Source organism: Molothrus ater, chromosome 7 (genome assembly GCF_012460135.2).
Source record: "Molothrus ater isolate BHLD 08-10-18 breed brown headed cowbird chromosome 7, BPBGC_Mater_1.1, whole genome shotgun sequence".
In the NCBI taxonomy this organism is placed as follows: Eukaryota; Metazoa; Chordata; class Aves; order Passeriformes; family Icteridae; genus Molothrus; species Molothrus ater.
In genome coordinates, this window is record NC_050484.2 from 24,169,577 (window position 1) to 24,191,485 (window position 21,909).

The window sequence follows — 21,909 nt, forward strand, 5'->3', positions numbered from 1 at the left end:
CCAGGAGGAAATCTCACTTTGAGAATGACCACTTGGGAATGTTCTTTTGAACCCTTTAGACTGGCTTTCACTTTTTTTTTTTTTTAACTTCATGTCCTTGCTTTTTAGAAGGAAATGCCCTGTGTGGCTGAGATGTAGCCCATGCAAAGCTGACTCAAGGTTGCAGAAGTAAACAGTTTTTTTATTCCTCCCTCACCATTACCCAGTGTTTAAAACCCGGAAGGCTGAAAGAGAGCCAGGAACATAATCAACATCTTTATCTCCTTCAGCAGTAGCTGAAGAAGCCAGCTGGACTTGTCTACCTGACAGAAATCTGATCTTGCAAGAACATAGTGCTGCCATACACAATGGCCCCAGCAGTGGTAAGGGAAAATGCTTGGAATTCTTAAATTAAGCACCTGATTTTTTTTATATCAGTTATTTTGTGCTTCCTCATAGGCTGTGTTGGAGTATAGGCCCCACTGTGACAGAAAGGAAAGGTAATGATGCAGAAGGGCATCATGGTTTGTACAAAACTGAACAGTGCATCTATAACAGAGGCAGTTTTTCAGTGCAGATTTTCCTGGGTTTGAAGGGAGCTGTGATAGTTTCTCCATTCCTTCTGTAGTAAACATTATTGTTTATTATTGACTTACATGTACTTTAGGGTTATTTTGTAGCAGTGTTGAGTACTCCTTGTACAGCTATGGCCAAGTTACTTGTTCTCTAGAGGTCTCATTCTGAAGTCTTCAAATAGTGAAGAGGAAGTGGTTCTGTGTTGGAGTGAAAAAGTCTTTGAGCATGTGTGTGCCAAGCCTTTGCACGTAGGCTGCTCTCCTCCTGGCAGTGCTGTGGGAGAGACTGCCCTGCTCTCTGGGGCAGAAGTGTTCTGGGTTTGTGTTGTGTGTGCTGGCAGAGATTGGCAGAGACAGACTGCCTGCTTTCAGCCAGCATCTTTGGTTTATTTGTGTCCCTGCTCTGAAGTCAGAGATGAGAAAGAAAGTATTTTGTGCTTGCATTGGGGCAGTACCAGTGCTGTTGTGTGATGTGCTTGTTTCTTTTGATACAGAAGAAGGTTCTGTGTTTGTTTCAGAGGAAGATGTCCAACCATTTTACACTTGCCTGCAGGTGCACGTGGAAAAAATAGCTGCAGCTGGATGCTCCCCTTCACAAGAAACTGGTGATCAGCTCTGATTGTGCATTTATTTCTTCCTTTCATCTGCTTAGCAAAGCACCTAAGGCCTAGATAGCATCAGCTGTGCATTGTTTCAGTTCCTACTTCCAATCCCACCTTCCTTCCAATCCCCCATGGTAATCCCCAGCCATCTCCACACGTGGCAGGCAGCCAAGTGCTTAAGGAGGGGATACCCTCCTCAGCTACTGAGAAGGGCTTTCCCCAGAGAGCTCCAAGGGAAGCCCTGGGAGCCTGTCTGTGCTCCCAGCTCCCTTTTGGTGTCAGGAAGAGTGCCCCTGCTTTGACTGTATTTTCCTGCTCTTGGAAAACCTGAAGCTGTCACATCAAACAACTCCCCAGAGCTTTCTGTCCTCTAATCATAGACCAGCCAAAACACAGGTGACCCTTCCTCTTCCAAGTTAAGGCTTCTGTCTCAGGATCTGTGGTGTTCCACAGTAATATCTATTTAGTTGTTGATCTATATCCTCATTGTTCTATTTTTTTTTCCTCTTCTCATCATCTTTAAACTTTGCCTGTGGCAGCTGTGCAATCAGACCAGAATCCAGATGGAGCTGCCTCTTAGATCCTAGCCTGCATTTAATAATAGGGCTCTAGTTCTTACTGAGGAAATAACATTACAAGGTGCATTGGCTCTTCTTTGATTCAAAATTTTAATTAGTGATTTGGGCAATATACAGTCATTTTAAGCTCTTAATTGCTTTCCAAAGTTCATCCTGAGACTAGCTATGCACATCCTGAGAGTAGCCACAATTGCAGTGGCCTCATCAGCCTGAGAAACTGTCTCAAAAAGCTACATAATTTTAAAAACAGTTTAAATATAAAAATAATTTTGTAACAGTTTAGATGGTATCTCTTTAAAAATCTGACCGTAATGAAGTCTCAGAAACCCAGCACTCAGTTTCTTGGGAGATTTGTCTTGAGTGGACAGCAAAACCTACCCCAGAAGTTGCATGAACTGTGAAGATATGTGGTAAAGTTGGTTTGGAGCTTTGCCATTACAGTTTTATCTCCATAATATTGGGTCATACTCTGTGTTGCTTAGAACAGTAGATTCATGCTTTTTTTTTTTTTTTTAAACGCTCGAATCTCAGTGAGAACTTCAAGTGTTATAGAAGGTATGTAAATATTGAGGTTTGGAAATTACTCTTGGTGAGCAAAGCCAAAGTTTTCAGTCAATAAACTGGTTCCTAAACCACTGAATTTGAATGGGTTTGTCTCAAATTGTGTCTGACTTATCTGCATCTCCCTTGTATAATTAAGAGTTTAAAAAAAATTGAAATGCTGAGACTGGAATTCAGCATCTTATCTTGAAAAAGAAAAAGACTTGGCAGTGATTCTCCTCTTTAGGAAGGGGTGGGAATTTTTTAGTGTTGAAATACAAGTTTAGTAAGTCTAAAGCTTGGTGTTTTCCAGAGTGATAGAAACAGGGGACATTCTGCTGAAACAGCCCAGCCTTTCTAGTCCTTTAGCCCAAAATCCACCCTCGCTGATGTGACTTAGTGAAAACAATGGCTCAATAATTTACAGGAGGGCATAAGTGCAGCAGTGCTACTTGGAAATTCAATTCCACCCCTTGTGAGCCAGGCTGGGACATTGAAACCAGTGGTTACTTTCAACCCAACCTGTGTTGCTATTTTGAGTTGAGGTTTGGTTGCCAATCCTGTTTCAGCATTTAGCCCTTGCATTCTTGGGGTAGCACACGGAGGGACAGTGATACAGAGGCAGGAGAGTGGGAAATGAGGCTTTTTCAGTGGCCTTCTTGGGAAAGCTTTAAAGTATGTATGAAACTGTGCCTCTGCAAAGACTCCTCTGTGGTTTGGGAATTTCTCCAGTGCAAAGCAGGTTTTCTCTCTATCCCCTGAGCAGGATAGTTCCATTCTGGAAATGAGGGTGGAGGGGATGCTGTACCCATCTGTGCTGGAAAATGTACTTCAAAGGAAGGTACTATTGTTTCTTGCAGGAGATGAATTAAAGCAGAACTTTGACTCTGGAAACTGCTACCATCAGGTCTCTTGCCTGGAAGTGGTTAGTTGGCAGTACTTTTTAAATATACATATTTAAGCTGTCTACAGAAGATGGATCCTATGTCTCATATCAAGTACCTGAAGGTTTTTAGGATGGTACTCTTCTTAAAAGCCAGGTTCCTTTGATATGCAGCCCCCCCCAGTGCAAGTCAGAGGTGAGCAGAAGGTAGGAACAGCCCAGCCTATTTTTTCCTGCCCCATCCTGTTTCCTAGCGCTGCTGGAATCGATCCCTGTTGATTCTGGCACAGTCCTGCAAAAGCCACCGGGGGACAAAGGCTCCTTTTGTTGGGAGCTGCAGCCCGGGGCATGGACGTGCTTCTCAGCACTTGCCTCTTGCTGGGGCATCCTGCAGCGATTCCAGCGGGATCTCAGAGCCTCCTGGGGGGGTGTGTGTGTGTCTCAGCTTGGAGTCGCCACACTGACCAGAGAGTGCTTTCTATTGTCATTCTGGGAGAGGAGAAAAGACATGAGTGAGGTCGAGGTTTGCACAGGAGGAAGCTAAATATTGGGTGAATGTGACCCTTTGTGGCCAGGTGCAGGTAACAAACAGTGAATAGACAGTGACGAACATGTTCTCTTCTACCTTGTTCTCTTCTACCTTTACTCTTAGATTAGCTGCATAAAGTATCTTTCAGTTGTGTGTTTGTTTTGGGGTTTGGTTTTGTTTTTCCGAAACCCTGTCTTTGTTCAGTAATAGCCCTTAACACCATTGAAACTCTGCAGGCTGCACATCATTGAAAGTAAAGTTGTGGTTGGTGGGGAGAGGTGTTGGAGGAGCAAATTGGGACTTGGGGAATGAGCTGGGGAGCACCCACCTGCTGAGAGAAGTTCTTCTCCCTTCTCAGGTTTCTGTTCCCCTCCATGGGAGCGCTCCAGTTCCTGTGCTTGCTTGGCTGTTGTCACGCAGAACTGTTTCAGGAGCAGGAAGTGAAACCTGTGGCAGGATAGGATCCAGCAGGGAGGTTTTGTAACAGTGTCCCGTGCCCGTCAGGTATCTGCAGCATTGTCCAGTGTGGTGGGGAATGGAGGGAGCAGCTGCTGACAGCAGCCTCAATGCCTACCTTCATTCTTGCAAGTGCCAGCAGAAGTATTCAGGTGATGGCACTTGCCTTGTGGGAAGGAAGGCACAGAGATGTGTGCATGTGCCATTTTTGTTTTCCTGAGCTACCAGTGTGGGTAGCCACAGCCATGGAAGGCTTGCTTGGTTGCTGTCATGACTCATTTTTATTAAAACCATGCTGAGCCAAAATTAGTGTGTAGGAGCTGCCCAGGAGGCTGGTGTGACTGTGCTGGAAGGACACCCGTGTGAGCCAGCACGCCTGCAGCACCTGGGGCTGAGGGGCAGCGACCACAGCCATGACTCTGGTGTGGCTGCATGTGGCTGGGCAGGAGCCTTGCTGGATCCATGACTTGGGCAGCTGTACTGACTGGCATGGCTCTGTGTTTAAAAACCAAGAAAGAGATATTACTTAGTTCCCCTTACTTCTGCTTGGGAATTACAGAAAACAGAGAAGGCTTTATAAGGCTTTTAGCAAGAAATCTTATCACTATGGTTATCTTGTTTCATACCCCACTCATTCCAGGTTTAAATCTTTATTCATAATGGGAGCAGAATGTGTTGTGTTAGTCTTAATGAGGTGCTTGTTCTTTTTACAGACACACCAGGTACTGGCTCCCCATAGCTGAGTTATATGTGAATGTGTCTGTGGTATTAAAGGCGGTTCCCTTAAAACCAGGAGAGGAATGTACCTCATGAAAAAAGTATCATCCATGTTCTAGATGAACTAGAGGAGGGCTTCAAACCTTTTCTTGGGTCGTGGGGCCTTAATTTTCTTTTCCAGGGATTTGGCCTTCTCTGTAAATGCCAGATATACAGCTTGCTTTCCATAGTTGTTCTTCATTGGCCTTGAAGTCTGCAGACCACATGCTGAAAATCACGCGACATTCTTTTGTGTTTATTGCCAGATCTGTAATTTCAACCCAGTATCTTCTGGCCTTGCTGTCTGTGTAACTCCCTGTGCTGTTTACAGTTGGGGAAAAAAAAATTGAACCACCATCCTACAATCTAGCATGACTGTTGCAGAGTGAGCTCAGGCATTTATTTTTTTCCTAACATGGTCTCCTGTATCTGGAATCCTGGGCTGATGTAACAGATTTGTTTGTGGCTGTGGTCTGAAAACTCAGTGGGGTTTTCTCCCCATTGTGAAGAAGTTAGATGAATGACAGTGTACCTTTCATGTGTTCTTTGTGTTCCTGGGGTACCTTTTAGTAAACCCTGGCAACCCCCACCCATGCTGTGTTGAACCACTATGTTGGTGCACAATATCTTGGTGAGAGCTGGACACTCCCTCCTATCCAAACATGAGCAAACCAAAATTGCCTGCTCAGATCTGGCTTCCAGAATGGTGAGATGGCTTTGCACTGAGTGGCTCCCTCATTGGTTCCCTTGTCTCTTCTGAGAAGGATGATTTTTGGTAATATATGGTGGAGGATGTTTGGCTGATGCCTGTGTTTGCCTGGCTCTTCATCTCACGTCCTGACTGACAATTGCTTTCATGGATAATCAGAGAAGGAGTAACTTCTATGGCAACTCCCGTGTGGCTGCTTTCTGATGCTTCCTACAGTGCCAGATCATTGTGGTTTCTGCCTTATTTTGTGTATTGAACCCTTGCCCTTCCTGTTCCCCTTGAGCATAGATCTAGACTCTCCTCTGCAGGGTTTGTTCTCTGGGAATTTCATTTTCTGGGTAGGTGAACAAAACCTTCAATCACTTTAGTCACTGAAATCTTAGTTCCCTTATTTAGCTGGTTCTTGCTCTTCCCTAACTTCAGCAGCAGCAAGAATAGAAGCAGGCTTGGGAACCACCTGGATACAGGGGGTCTGTGTCAAAGCAAAAGTTAATCTTGCATTACCTATGGATAAAATCTACTGCAAGGAACTGGGTAAGTCGAAGAGGCCTCTTTGTATTTCATGTGTGCAATTAAGAAGGGCAAAATTGCTTGCATGTAATTATCTGGAATAAAAATGCTTTAGATGTTGACTTTATAGTAAAGATTCAAACATGGCTCTGTTCAGGGACAAGCTTTTCAAAAAGCTGTTTAAGAGACTGATCATTACACAAAGTTGTACATGACTGTCTGGAGACAGTTAATGTTTAAACGACGCAGGTTTTAGAACAGATAACTTGTCCTGCTTGTTGTAACAAAGCATTTAAATGTATCCTGGTGAGACAGAAGCACAAAAACTTGTTTGGTCCCTTCTTTTTATTTGGCTTTCAGGGTAAATTTTGTGCAGCAGAATGAGATGGATTGCTGGCATGTAAGTGCTCCTATGGTGATGAATCTACCTGAAGGTCACAGCTTGGGGCTTTTGTCACTGTGGTGGTGACCTGTAGTGACAGTAACCCAGAACACAGCCTGACTGGTTACTGGGCAGGGTTGTAATGCATCAAAGTGTGAGTTAGAAAGTATACTAAGCTGAGTTTGCTCTTGTTCCAGTGTGTGTAGGCAGCTCTTTGTGTCTCTTTTACAGTGCCACTGAGTCTTGCAGCAGCATTGCGCAGCCAGCACTGAACAGAAAAGGAGCCTGGCCACTTTGCTCTGAGGGCAGAGTTGCTGCAAGGCTGGGATGTACATGTCTGTACTGCTCCAGAGTGAGTCCAGGACTGTTAGGGGGTTCTTTGGTCCCACTTCTTAAGCAGATTGTGCACTTGAATCCCTCCTGGTCATCCAGGGTAGTGCAAGGGTGTCTATTGCATGTCAATTCAACAAGTTGAATATGAAATGTAATGTAAGAGGATGTGAATGCTCTTAGATACTGGCAGAGGCTTCTCTGTTCTCTGTGTGTGACTTAAAGTGTGTGAGGTGGAGTTTCAAGAGACTGGCTCTTGGTACTTCAAAGGCAATCCAGAAAAAGTTTGTGAAATACAGAAATCTTGGCATAGAAGATTTAGATATAAAGATGGCATAAAGTGACTTTAGACACAAAGATGTCCTGATGGTGTTCTTGCAGGCCATGTTGAGTGTTAGAGGGGACTTTACAAAGCTGTACAGTTGGTGATGGCATAACCAAAGGTGGGCAGCAGTGAATGTGCATGAGATCTGAACAGGAGTGATGTAGTTAAATAGGCTTGCTGTGATAGAGAGAGAGCTTGAGTTGTATCTGGGCTTGCTGGCTCCTGGTAACCCTTTACAAATAAACTCTTGGGCAAGAGGAGATAAAAGCAACTAGAGGCATTTCCAGCCTTTCTTTAGTGAGTGCTGCTAGCAGTGGAATAAGTGTGCTTTAACCACAGAAGGTCAGCGAGGCCTTCAGGCTCCAGACAGACATTATGATTTTATTGTTAGCCTGTATAACAAGATTAGCACCAAATGACTCACAGAACAAGCCAGGTGGTCTTTAATCTTCTGTATCTGGGTTGGTACGAAGACATTTTCATTACCATGACAAATGTTGTGGCTGAAAACTTTGACAAAATCAAGTCTTCAGTGGCAAGTATTTTCTGTGGGAACTCTCAACTTTATTAAACACAAACATTGAAAGAGTGGTGGGTTTATTTTTTTTTTCCCTGTTTGACTATTTTTCTTTGAAATGCTTCTGGGGTTTTCCTTATGTTGAAATGAAGCTAATCTCATCTTTTTAAAATGAGAAGCACCAATGTAAATACTGGGTGTCTCTTGCTAATCAGATACTGTGATGAGAGTTGTATTTTAGAAGCTGAGATCTTAAGCTGATAATGAAAACGCAATTGGAGTTAATTTGTGGCAAGGTAACTTGTCCCCCTTGTAACTTGTATCTTTCCCCTTTTGCTTATTATCTGGGCACAGTAACTTTATGGATCTTCATTGTAACTCAAGAGGTTTGCAAAAGACTTGGATTTGCCCATTTTTGGTGGGAGTGAACAGAGAACTCCAAACTCATGCCTGAATTTCCAAGAGGCCTCTTAAACACCATTTGAAAGTGTGCTGAGGGTGAAGTCAGCTGTGCAGCAAGGGTGAGAACTGTGTGCTTGATTCCTCCTGCAGGAGTTGGTGTCATTTAGAACTGTGGCCCCAGATGTATACAGAAAACATGGGAAGATGGTGAGCAGAAGAACACAAACAAGAGGGAGGCCAGGACAGAGTAGCAGGGAGGTGTCATTGGGCATGTGGGTATCTTAGCAGCCATTGATATTTGTATAATTTTAATTATGACAGATGATTGAAAGAATGGTGATGATGTTTGTAGATATACAGGTGCTTTTTAGTGCATAAACAGAAATATAAGTAATGTGGTGGGCAAGGAGTGCTCAGGCACTGGTGGCTCTGACTGTTCCACGCCTAGGGCCCAAGGTGAGGGATGTAACACCCCTCCTTTAGGTATTGCTCCATGCAGAAAACCACAAATCTTACTTCCTTCTGGTTACTCTACTTTTTCTATAGGCACTGTCTCTGCTCTGCTTTACAAGGTCTGTGTTGGAAATTTAAAGTCTGTAGTGTATAGCAAGACATCCCCTTCTTTACAGTCTTTCATATCCTAGATGCAAAACAAAATGAGTGGGCCTGGTTTTGTCCACAAGCACTGCCACAAAGCTGGAATCAAATAAAAGCAAGGGGGTTTGCTCCCAGGTTACTGAGTATCCACCAGTTTCCTAGAGAATCTTAGGTTCTCAGTGAGCCCTTTTGGAGAGATGAGAGATTGAGTGCCAGGCTGCCTCTGTGTCACTCTGTAGTAGGATGTGTCTGGGATGGTGCAGAGCAAATGCTGGCTCTTTGTGACAGCCCCCAAGTGATGATGCAGGTGAGCTGAGCCTGTGCTTGACTCAGTCTGCTCATGTGTGCTGCTCTGCAAACCTGCAGCTGCATTGATTCATATATAAAACCTTCTTGTTTTCTGTGAATCCACTTAAAATTTCAGGCCTTTCCAAGTGAGGCTGTAACATCAAGTGGAGGCATGTGGAGCTGGGCTTTGGGAGAGCTGCAGGTTGTTGACAGTTCCCTGGTTATTAATGGCCACAGCAAGGTCTCTCAGATTCTGAGAATAGACCCTGTGTTTGCTTTGGGGGAGACAGCTGACAATGGTGTTTGGTACAGCAATGTGTCTCTGCCTGGCTTTTGATTGACAGTAACACAAACTTGTTCTCCTCCCAGCCAAGGCTTAAACCCAGTGACATTTACAGCAGAGTTAACTTCTCTGGTCTAAGTTTAGGTGTTGATTTTGTGTTTGTCTGCATGTTTGTGCTTGATAAGATACAAAAACAGGGGAGGCCTTCTGCAAATGAAAATGTAACAGGAATTCCCAACTATGGCTGAATGTGAAAGGGGGAGGTGTTAAACCTTCATGGATTTTCATGGACTAGTTGTCATAAATTCTCATTTGAGATACTGGAGTGTTGAAAGGTTGTTACCTATTTTGGCACTTTGGGTTTGCTCTCCTGAAGTGTGTGGTAAATATTCATAACTCTGGGGCTGTCAGTGTGACTCTGTGGTTTTGGGTTTTCTGGGCAAGCTGAACTTGGAGTTGGCTGGTAGCCTTAGCCCCACCTGTGCACAGCTAATGACATGCTTTGTGGGTGTATGTCCATAAGCCATCTGGAAATAGCATGTGATCAAATGAAATCTCTGACTGCTGAGATTTCATTTCTTGCCTTGCATCCCTGTTACTTTTTCAGAAGAGTTTCCTGTTAATGAACCTTGTTGCAAGACAAAAGTTCTCCTGCTTCCCACAGCAGGCTAGACCAAAAGAGCAGAGGTGGCCTTGAAGGATGAGGACTAGGAGGGGAAGCCTGTTCTATTTGAATCTTCAAGCAACTGGTAGCACAGGGAGAGAGGAGAGCAGATCCTTGTCCAGTGGTGGCTGAGCCAGAAATGTCCTGAGCTAATGCATAACTCGACCCTCTGTTTCCACTTCTTTTAGTCCTTGCTCTTCAAGTTTGCAAAACTACACCTATGTGAGCAGTGCTAGTGTTATCCATTGTCACTCGATATTTGTGGAATGAGCTGCATCTTTTGTCTGTAGGAGACTTGAGGATTTTCAGTTACGTGTGCTTTGCAACCCTTCTGCCCTTTGCTAAGCTGGACACATGGTCCAGTTTCATTCTTGTTAGTGTGATTGTGCATTCTGCAGCACTTCTGAGGAGTAAAGCTCCAGGGTTGGAATCCCACTGTAAACAAATCTGGAACAAGAAAGGCCTTCTGCCTTGAGGTTGCATACAATGAATGATGATACTAAGCAGACAGGCTTTGCAGCTGCACTGATGCTGTAACCAGCAATCCTGCTTGCCTGGATTTGGGATTTTCTGGGGCATGGAGTACCAGGAGGAGAGAGAAGAGTTGATCCATCAACACTCCTGTGAATGAAAGGTACTGAGTTCTGGTTGATGAATCTTGTTATTTCAGTAGCTATGTATGGGATAGTACTAAAATCCCTGGACAATTCTGTGACATCTATGAAGATATGAGTGAAAAGATATCTACATCTATAGATACAGATATATCTACAATATCTATCTATAAGGATACCTACGATGGTACTGCCTTGCTTGGACAAAAAAGAGGAAATATTTTTTCTTTCCACCACACTTCATCAAATAAAGAGATGTTTTTGAGCCATTTCTAGCTGTGTAATGCTCTCCTTGAAGTACTTTACAGCAGCTTTAAGTTGTTGTTCCTGTGTTGTCTCATGGACCTGTTTTAATGTTGATTAATGTATGGTGCACAACAGGAATAAAAACAATCTGAGGATTTTTTTAACAGACCCCCCTCCAATTGATTTATAGTGACCAAATTTCCTCAGTGTGGCATTTTCTTCTCCTTAGGGAGTGACAGTTCATGTCCACTTGTTCATAATATATTCAGCATCTGTCGACACCCTTCCAGTATGAAGCTGAGCAGAGCCATCTTGTCCAAGGCTGGTAACTGAGCTCTGAGACTGCTGTCAAAAATAAAAGCTGCTGAGCTTGAACCAGATCTGGATATTTGAGAACTGCAAACTGTGAAGGACAGAAGTGACTGAGTTGATAACGAACAGCACAGCATGCTTTCCCACGTACCTGTGTTTAAGAATTTAGCAAACAATTGCTGCTGCTTTAGCATATGAAGGAGCCCTCTCTCTTTAAAAAACAGCAAAACAAAAAAGGCAAAAGCACCCTGAGGTGCCTCTCCCACTCTGGCTTCCTTTCCCAAACTCACAAGATACAGACTCTCAGCAGTCCCTGCTGTCTGGTGCTGGTGACAGAACCTCAGCACCCTTGCTGCCCTGTGCTAATGTCAGCCTAGCTGGGCTCTCTCAGCAGCTCTTGGTATCTTCTTCCATGAAAGAAAAAGACACTTGAGAAGTCTGCACAGCTCTGTGTTGAGGACATAGCTGTGATCCTTTGGGAAGAGGGGGCAGCTGGACTCCTCATGTCATTGCCTGCTGTGGGAACATACGTGACTGGTAGCATGGGGACAGCATCTCCTTTCACACTACTGGGAAATTCATACCTGATGTAGGCAGTAAAATGTGGAAGGGCCCTCTTCTCCCCAAATGGTGCAATCAAGAAATGTCATTTGTATTCTGCCTGATACAGGTGTGGTGAATGTCCTTCACCTTGGTCTGTGCTCTTGGGAGAAAACAGTGAAGCATTCTGGATCTGCCCTTTGCAGAGATTAAAGTATTTGCTGCCAGGCCAACCAGGAGGTCTTGACTTAGTCCCTTCATGCTATCTTCCTTCTAAAGATCTCTAAGTTCAGGGTCCATCTAACAGAACAAATCTGCTTGATGCAGATGTGTTCACAGGAGCTGTTGCTGGAAGGAGAGAGCTTGTGCTTGGCAACCTGTTCTTAGATGGAGGAACATCTGGGGACTGGTCATATGACTTAAAAAAACCTGCTAATATGTTCAGAAATGTCTTTTCACAATTGACCACTGAGACAGGGTTACTTTAGGGTCTTGAATAAAAGAATGCTCCTACACTGTCAGTTTTAAAAATCCTTACAAGCAAATTTTAAACTTTTCCCAGGACAGCTAATGAAAAATGCAGGACATACTACTGTTAAGGGAGCAATTCTATTTGTGTTTTTTTGTTTTCTTTTTTAAAAAAATTACTTCAATTAACACTTTAGATGGAATAACGAGCTTGGGGTGGAGCTTTTAAATATATCTCTGATTTTGGGGAGCTCTTGAGTTTGTGGTTTTGGTTTTAAGTTTGTACTTTTTTTGTTTGTTTTGTTGTTTTTTTTCTTTAGAACTCAACTGGAGCCATTCAAGAGAAATGTGAACAATTTTTTTCCCACTGAAAGTGCTTATCTGAAGTAAAAGCAAGGGAGTGCATATACAGCTTGCCCATTTCTTCAATGAGCTGCTTATTTGCAGGCTTTTTGCCAAAGCTGATGCCACAAAAAATTGACTGAGCCCCTTGGCTTTGTGTACACTTGAATGTCATCTTTATCTTTTTCCTTAATGAGTCTGTATGAAGCTAGAGTCAGCACAGATTAGGGGTACAGAACTTACTGTGCCTTTTGGTTTAGAGTTCTGCCCTGCACAAGTCCCCCTGCTGTGTTCTGGGAAGTCAAGGCTCAACCCATCCCACTGTAGCTCAGTTCTGTGGGAAGTAGCAGTGAGCCTTGCAATAATGCAAAGGAGTATGAATGTTTTTTAAAGCATTGCACCGTTAGAGACAGTGTTAGCAGATAGCCAAGGCTTCCCAGAGTGGGAGTGGCATTAAGGCAGGGAAATGTCAAAGCCCATTTTAGATAAGTGATTTGATCACAGCCTGGAGGTTGAAGGCAAAGTGTTTGGTACCTGCTTCATGAAAAACTGAGTATTGTTAGTAGCGTGGGAATGGCCTGGGAGAAACTGTTATAGGTTCTACTCCAAAAACTAAGATGCTTTTAATGTGAGTCCTCAGGGACGTTGGCCTTGCTGAGACAGAGAGTGGGGTCAGCAGGTGATATTGCAGCTTCTGGGAGCAGTAGAAAGAGAAGAAGAGGTAAGCAGGGAAATGAAAATTATCCTGGCCTTTTTCCTAGGGCAGAAGATTAACTGGATTCTAGCCCCATGTCCATGAGGGCTTTTTATCTTTGGCCCAGGGTTCTACCTATGGGTGTAGCAATTTTGACCAGCTGGGCAGGTCAGGAGTTCTCCAACAACAGCATGAAGGACAATGTCTTGAGCTCCAGGTGCAGGAACGGCCTGAGATCCACTAAACCTACGGAAGTAGTTGTGGGAAGAATGTCCAAAAACTGGGGTTAGACCTGATTCTTCTCATTTTGGTCACATATGGTCTTGGGACACTCAGCGTCCTGTGTATTTTAAGATGCTGACTTCAGCCTGGTGAAACTTGTTGCTGTGAACTTTCTCTTTCCCCCTGTTATGGGGAAGCAAGTTTTCCAGGAAATAATTCTGAGTGAGAAAACTGGAACTTGATTTTTTTTTTTTCCTCTATTGACTACAGAGTGAGAGAGGAGTGAAGGATGAAAGGCATTGCAATTTGACCACACTGAGTCATGTTAAACTTGAGAGGTGTGTCCTGAAGGTGCAGGTCATGGTGAGGCTGCTGTTCAACAGCTGTCAGAGGCAAATACTTGAGATGAGCCTTCAAGGCAGTGCAGCAAGACTGGCTCCTACAGAAATTTTTTAATATAGTGCTGTTTAGGGAAGATGATGGTTCTTTGACACATACATGCTGTTTCTTTGGCTATGCATGTTATTAGTATCTAGTCACACACTTTGTGTCGTATGGAGAAAGGAATGAGATCTTTTTGATCTATTTGTTTGGAGATGAAGTGATTGACCTTGGTTGAAGCTGTCATCTTCTGGATTTGGGAAAGAATAGCTTTGGAGGGGCCTTACATGGTCTGACCCATTTGTAAAGTGGAATCAATCATTAAATCACACTTGAGATGCTTGTCTTAAAGTCTTTAATTAGCAAAGGACGTTCATGCAATCTATCCTAATGATGTAAATTCCTCACTGGTAACTTTTTTTGGGGGATGTGAACAGAAAATTGACCTTTTAGTCATTTCTGTTTTACAATATGGCTCTAAGCGTGCAAATTCTCACATAGTTTAACTATAGGGGCACCTGTGAAAATCAAACTCAGTGTGCCTTGAGCTGAACACTGAAAGCTGGTCATCTCATCTCTCTGTTCCTCTTTCCCATTTGCTAGCTGGAAATGCCAGAGATAAACTTGGTGACTCTGTGACATGCTGACCAAACACTCCTCCTTAGAGCTAGATGAGTGTGACATTAGACATGGGTTTTCCAGGTCATTCAGGAAGCTGCTAACAAAATGCAGTATTGGACCCTCATTTCCCAGCACTTAGCTCTGTAGCAGAGGCAATATCCTGTCTTTGTGGGATCTATTGAACCTTGTTAGCAAGTAAGAAGCAAACAAGAACTGCTCTGTCTGTGCCAAGTTTGACACTGCCCTTTCCCATCTTCCGGTGATCCAAGGGCCTTGGTGATTGCTCAGCTATGGGAATAATTTCCTCAATTTAAAATTAAGCATTAATATGTTTGGAGTTTCTTCCTATCCACCCCCTTCTTCTTTTGTCCAGTTGTTTGAAAGAAAGACTTAATTGTGTCAGGCTTGCATGAGGAAAGCCAGGCTGTCCCCAAAACCAGCCTGGAGTCAGGCGTGGAGGGCAGGAGGACATGCCCTTCTCCTGGGGAGGGCTGGAGGGGGAGCAGATTCCCACTGCTGCTCATGCTTTTCTCCCCAGATCTGAATGCAATAACCAAAGTATTCCATGAGCACAAGTCTACTTCAGTGAACAAGTCACATTGTATCCGGGCACGGAAGAAACGAGGCTTAAAAAAGCTTAGGAAACTTCCTGTGTTTGTACCTTATTAAGTTACATGGCTTTGTGCTTTCCATCTGACTTGGACACTATTTTCTTCTCCTCCTGTTCTGAGTAGAATGTCTTCCATGGGATAACAGGCAGCGGCCTGAGATCAAAGGTCTATTTGTTCTGTTGCTGGTTGACCCATTGACACATGCCAATTTATTGCAATTCAAAATTAGTCACAGTAGTTACTGGCTCAGTGCCCATTTGGTACTTGGAGATTATGCACTGGAGTTGGCAGACACAGCAACAGTCAGAGGTGTTGTTGACAAGGGGTGGGGAGGTCAGGAGATGGAGTGATTTAGGGGCAATGGGCCCATGTCAATAAGTGCAGCCCCTCTCTGATACTGTGGGGGGACTAAGATGTGGACTTGTAGGGCTGAAGTTCCCTGGCTGTGGGCTTGATGACTTCCCCTTCATCAGGGCTGGACCACTCTTAATTCAGATGTTTCAGAGCCAGATTTAGCTTTGTTTGAGATCCACAAAATAAATGCATTTATTTTAATGCCTTCCTGCTCATCACTTGCATTCTCTAAACTGGTATTTGGCCTGGGTGACCCATATGCCATGCAAAGTAGACTTTTACTAGGTTATTGGCTCACATAATGAGTCTACTTGGGGTTTGTTGAGAATATTTGGGGTTTCAGGGCTTGTGTTGTGTTGTGGCATTGATATTTCAAAAGGGAGTGAGGGAGAGTGCTGATTGAGGACTGTGGCTGCATTAAGCAGCTGGCATATATTTCTTTATTAGAAAGCATAAATGTGGTTGCAGTTGCTTTTTTGAGCAAAGCAGAACTGCATTTTCGTTGGTCTGATACTGTTGCTTGGTGCTGACAGCTGCTGCACTGCCAGCAAGTGTTTGTCCTTACTGGGGATTGCTGCTCTATATCAGAATTTCGTGGTCACAGGGCTGATGTCCAGATATCCATTCCCTTCCCACCCAGTGCTTGAAGCAGAGCACTGGATACCCTGTGCTAATCAATGTGGCACTTGCCCTTCAGGAATGTTTGCACCTGTACAGAAAAAACTGCAGCCACATGAGCTGCTTTCTTTTGAGTTGTACAAAGTTGTGGTATTTAGGTAATGATCAGTCATTGTGTGAATCTAATGGTCTTAGGGGAGAACCTGCAACTTGGATAGCCCAAAGCAAATGTTCAAATCTGGTAGGAACAGCTGCTGTTTTCAAAGGCTATTTCATGCCTTGACTTCTCTGACAATTGCTAGCAAACACCACATCTCTGGTATGAGGGTTTTCATATTTTCCTTTCACTTCTTCTGTGTTACTTCTCAAAGTGTAGCAATTCTGAGTTTACTGCAGATGGTTCTGTCCACAACAGCAGATCACAAACACATGTGTGATATGAGAGGAATGTGATTATTTACTGATTTTTTTTAATAGCATCTTGCCTTCTAGGTTCTTAAACTGCTTTTAAAACTTCAGTTGAACTCTTGAGTTTCCTTGGTTTGTTTGTTGCTTTTATTCAAATGCAGGAAAAACTGAGGGTCCATGGGTGGGATTTGGCTCTCTTTGGAGATTCTACAGTAGCTGGTCTGTGCCTGTTGATCTTAGTTTATGCAGAGCATTTGCCGGTCCTAGCTATAATTATTAGAAGAGACATGGTTTCTGAGAAACACTGGAAAAGTGTTTGGCCTCAGTGAAAAACACTGAGGCAAAAAACACTGGCTGGGATGACAGCCCCACCTGTCATAGTAAATCAATAAATCATAGTAAATTGTAAATCAAGACTGAAACCCATAGCATCACTAGAGCCTCTTCTGAAATGTGTTTCACAAGGTGTTCTGTGGGATTCAGACAAAGTATTCCCTCCTTCACCCTATCTTGCACCATCTTGAAATGGTCCCTATCCTTATGCAGGGCCAGGACTCCTGAGGTCAAGGGCAGACCAAGGAGCCAAGCTATGGTTGCTGCTTAATCTCTTAAATGCCGGATCCATGCCTGCTTCTGGTGTGGTTTGCGCCAGACAGCAGCTGACACATCACACCATCTCTGATCCGCCCGAGATCTGGGAGCTGCGGTGGAGTCCTGTCTCCTACCCTGGTAAATCTGCTCCATTAATAGCTATCAAAGACCCTGAAGTTTCCATCCCAACTTTATCTGGCTTTGCAGTGAGCTGGAGGATTAAAACCTGTGGCAGGGGAAGGGAGGGAGCGGCCGCGGCTCACCCGGAATAGCCTGACCTATGACGGCAGTGCCAGCCTGGGGAGGGGAGTTGTCCTGTGAGCTCACGGGTTATTAGCAGTGAGCACAGACATGTCTGCAGTCAGCAGCACGCCCTGGGCCAGCTGCTCCATCCCTGCCTGGTTCAGGGAGTCCAGGGGGATTTGTTAGTGTGATTTGCCAGCACAGCTCTTTGATGGGGGAGCTGGGAGTAGGCTGGAGGGCCAGCATTGAGGAGCCGTCCTCTGTGCTGCTCAGATGACTTGGGGTCTGACCTCTGGGCTGTTTGTGCAGGGCAGATCTGGCTATGAGGGAGAGCATTATGAGGAGATAACCACTGTCCTGCTGCAGCCCAGGGCTGTTGCCTCTCTGCTGCATCATAGCAGGCAAAAAAGGGATCATTGTATGGCTGGGGCTTGCCCACAGGGCCAGCAGACACAGGGCACAAGCCTTCATCCACCACATGGGGAGTAGTGTAGGAAGCAAGAAAAGGGGGGGCTTTTTGTGTGGCCAGGATTCACTTCTCACAGGCTCTCTTGTACCTGATTTTCTTTTCCTTGCTTTATTTCTCTGCAGGCATCCCCAAGTCATCTGTTTCACCCATACCTTGTCACCACTGTGGAATCACACAGGGTTTCTTCTCCCTTCCTCTATCCTCATTCAGAGCTGCTCCTCACCTGAGCTTTCCTGTTACAGCAGGAGCTTTTTCCTTCGAGATAGGCTGGGAGTCAGAGCTCTTTGCAGTGCCCAGTGTTTTACAGAAGTTGAGCAGAGCACCTCAGCACAGTGGAACAAGATTTTCCCAGCTGGTCAGATGATCCCAGACTAAGTGTGCATGTTCCCCAAGGGGCAGTAGAATTGGAAATTAACTCCTTGGATATGATGGATAGGCATGTGGCTCCATAATGAATAGTCTGTGAGTGCTGCTCAGTGTTTTACATCAGGAAGCACTGAGGCTGTTCTGAGTCTTTGACCCTGGTGACATACTCCAGATTCCTCCCAGTTAAATGCTCTCCTTCCCTCCCCTCCAGGCCTGAAAGCATCACATCTTTTGAATAGCCAGACAGATGCATTGCCCTGTAAAAATCTCCTTTGTATCTCCAGTAATTCTATTGATCTGCACTTTGAGGGAGAATGTAATTCTTCTTTGGAATTTACAGCTTGCATACTTTATTGCTATCAGTGATGGGTGCTATTGGTGTGCCTGCTCCTTGGACACCTAGAAAGTCACCCAGCAGGTGGGAAACCCCTGCTCCATAGATCTGACAGCCTAGGGGAGTGCAGCTGAACAATATCTGGAGGAGGTTGCCCATACCACTTGATGAGAAAGATGAGGCCATACTGAATCCTTGTCTCCTGCTGGCATGGCAGAGGAATGTGTAACCTCAGCAGCAGTGCTGTTATGGGATGTGCTCCCCTTTGCTGGAGTGGGTGGGCACAGGAGACACCAATGTCTGGTGTACAGGACTCTGCCAGTACAAACAACATTGCTGCTTCTCTCTCCAGCAAGCTCCTATGTGCCAAGGGTTTGTGAGGAAGAAGGGAATATTTGTGCTGTGTCCTGCTGTGTAGACAGATTTACCAAGCACATTAGGCACTTGTGGCTGCAGTGTTTGTTGCTGGCATTTGAGCTGTAGAAAGTTGTACTCAAAATTCTGATGGTCCTTGATTCAGCTCTGGGTGACAAAGGGGACACTCTTTGTCTGTGTGTCCTTTTCCCTCCTTTTGCTGACACTGGAATACCTCAGCAGTTTCTGGAGGTGAAGAGAAGCTGTTGAAGAGAGGGAGGATGAAAAACAGTGATTCCCTCCTAACATTTAATCCCAGCTGATATAAGGGGATTTAAGAGCTGGATGCTGAATGACTGCACTGATATATCAGATCTTTTCACTACAGTCAATTACTGTGGTCAGGGGTGAGATGGGAATATCCATTCATGTATTGGGGAGAGAGAAACTGAGCTTAGCCAAATAGGCATAACAGGTGTTCTCCACCTCAACAGTATAAAGAACATGAGAATGGGCCAGTGGGTGCATGGGCAATTGGACTAAATTATTATTGTAGGTTACTTCACATTGAAAATATTCTATTCTACATCCTGTTGCATGATCCTTTTCAATTCCATTTTGGGGACTAATCATGAAAGACTGACCCCTGCCTTGCAGGGATAAAATTCTCTCTGTGTTCTCTGAGAAGATCCATGGGTCGCAAAGGCAGCTGGAGGAAACTGGTTTGGGTGACTGTCATGGCTCTCTGGCAGTCCCTCAGTCTGGGAACAGTTTCTAATGGTCTGCATGAAGACCTGGTGTCAGTAACAGGGACCTGCTTTTTTTGTCTAAATCCCCTTTTCCCCAAAAGGGGCTGAATTTACAGCTGGGGTCTGTAGGTAAAGGGCTGTTCTGCTGTGCTCAGCAGAGCAAGGGGGACTCCAGCTTTCTGCCTCTCGGCACTTGTGCCCTTTCCAGACAGGGCTGCCTCTCTTGTTGAGGTGCCCCCTCACCTCCCTTTCTAGCTCACCTGTGGCTCACCAAAACCTCCTGTGGCTGAGGGCTGGGTGGGCTTTTCTCTGGTTTCACTGTCCCTGTGAGACAAGGCTTTTTTTTGCTTTTTTTTTTTTTTTTTTTTTTTTTTTTTTTTTATGGCTAGGTTTTAGTTTTGATTCAGAGAGGTGATATAATCAGCCTTAACCAATTACAGGGTATATCCCAGTCTCCCTGCAGCTGGAGTTGCTTGGGGCATGGCAAACAGCTGCTGCCCTCCTTCACAGGTTTGCCCAGACCTCTTGTGATGAATGTACCTGCCAGCCCAGAACATGAAATGCTGTTTTGTTCTAACCTGGGATCAATCCACTTAGCTGCACGGAGAGGGAGCTAAGAGAGAAGGCTGATAAGAGAAGTAGTCTGATAAGGATTTTTGTACAGGCTGTGGGGAGCTGTGCTGTGCAGGGAGGTGGCTGCTGACACTCTCAGAAGTGACACTTGGCCTGAGTGTCACACAGATTAATGGTGTAAGGTCCCCAGTGGCTCTCAGCAGCCAGCTCTTGCCAAGCATGTGCAGAGTGAGAAAAGGTGGAAAGAAGGTGGAACTTTCATTGCTCCAGCCACCCTCCCTCCCTGAGATCCCTGCGCAGCTCTCTGTTTGAGGCCAATCCAGCTGTTCTGCAAGCAGAACCCCACCCTGTCTGGACTAGACACTAGTGTTAAATCAGGAAAAATGTAACTGCACAACACAAGGCATATTAGTGATGTGGTTTGTGTCTTGCTGGTTCAGGAGATAACTGGTTTGCTGTTGCCTTGTCTGCAAAAAACATTAGATCAGTGCAAGACAATCCTTAGCCATGCGCTTCAATACAGCAGAATGTAAGGGGTCTGAGTTCTTCCTTACTCATCTGTAAATCTGTTTTCAAACTATAACTGTGTTCTGAAAACCTTGAGCACAAGAATAAAGGTGACTTTTTAACTTTGGCCTCAGGACCAAAAACGTGCAATTGTTTCTTTCTATGCTTTTCTGTATCTGTGTTTAAAGTCTCCTTTCTCCTCTCTCTCTGCAGGTCCTTCAGAAGCTTGGTAAAGCAGATGAAACAAAAGATGAGCAGTTTGAACAGTGTGTGCAAAACTTCAACAAACAGCTGGTAAGATAATTGTCAATATGTAATTGCACCCTGGGATTCAGTATTAGCCTCCAGTCATCTGCTGCAATGTAATTAAAGGCCATTAAATTAAACCATGACATAGGCCTATTCAAGTGACCCATAACTCATAACTCCTCACTTACAAGAAATGACATTGTGAACTTCCAGGGTCCCTTTCATGAGAGAATCATAGAGCATGCTGAGGTGAAAGGGGCCCATCAGGATCCTAAGTCCAACTCCTGACCCTCTGCAGGGCACCCCAAGAGTCGCACCATGTGCCAAGAGCATTGTCCAAATGCTGAGCTGTCAGGCTTGGTGCTGTGAACACTTCCCTGAGGAGCCTGTCCCAGTGCCCAGCCCCCCTCAGGGTGAAAAACTTTTTCTTGATACCCAGCCTAAATCTCCCCTCCTCAGCTTCATCCTGTTTCCTCAGTCCTGTCACTGGTTGCGAGAGTGAAGAGATCAGTAAAAATAATGCTTGTTCTAGAACCAATTTTAGAAAAAGAAACAGCTGAAGCAGAACACTTTCTTCAGTTAGCAGCTGCTTTGTAATGTAATTTTTGCTGCTCTGCTGGAAGCAGAGATATAAGAGCAACATTGTGTCCCTGAACAAGGGATAGGTTGGGAAACAGATTAGAAATAAAAAAATAAAATGGAACAAGGCAGTTTCAGTTTCCTAAGCACAGTGTAGGGCAGAAGAGACAAAGAAAGCAAATGGTGAAAAGGGAAACATCCTTCCATGGCTAAGATCTAAATCTGACTTCCCCATAGTTGCACAATCACTGTGTCAGGCCTGAGTCATTATTCTTCTGCGTGTCTGCCTCATCCCCAATATTTTAGGGCACAGAAATATTTTAACAGTGTAGCAATTTTCCCCACCCTCCTACTTCCACAGCAGTAGGCTTCAATCTTCAACTGGGTGTGTTTTGTTTTATTTTTAATCTAGAGACTTCAGCCTCCCAGCAGGGAAAACAGCAGTTACCTTGTGGATTTTGCTGGTGCTTGTTGATAGGGGAAGCATTGCTTCTGTTTTGTGGCAGGAAATGTGTGCCACAGCATAGCTCAGGTGGTGCTGAATAAATGTTACTCTTTT

At 44.6% G+C, this 21,909-nt stretch overlaps 1 protein-coding gene across 13 annotated transcripts in view; it reads left to right on the forward strand.

The window, feature by feature from the left end:
• Positions 1-21,909, forward strand: part of BIN1 (bridging integrator 1) — a 90,345-nt gene that overhangs the window by 16,455 nt on the left and 51,981 nt on the right. For all 13 annotated transcript variants that reach the window (XM_036386912.2, XM_036386920.2, XM_036386908.2 and 10 more), the window contains exon 2: positions 20,736-20,816. In XM_036386912.2, the coding sequence (XP_036242805.1) occupies positions 20,736-20,816 (81 nt within the window). The remainder of the gene's footprint in view (positions 1-20,735; positions 20,817-21,909) is intronic.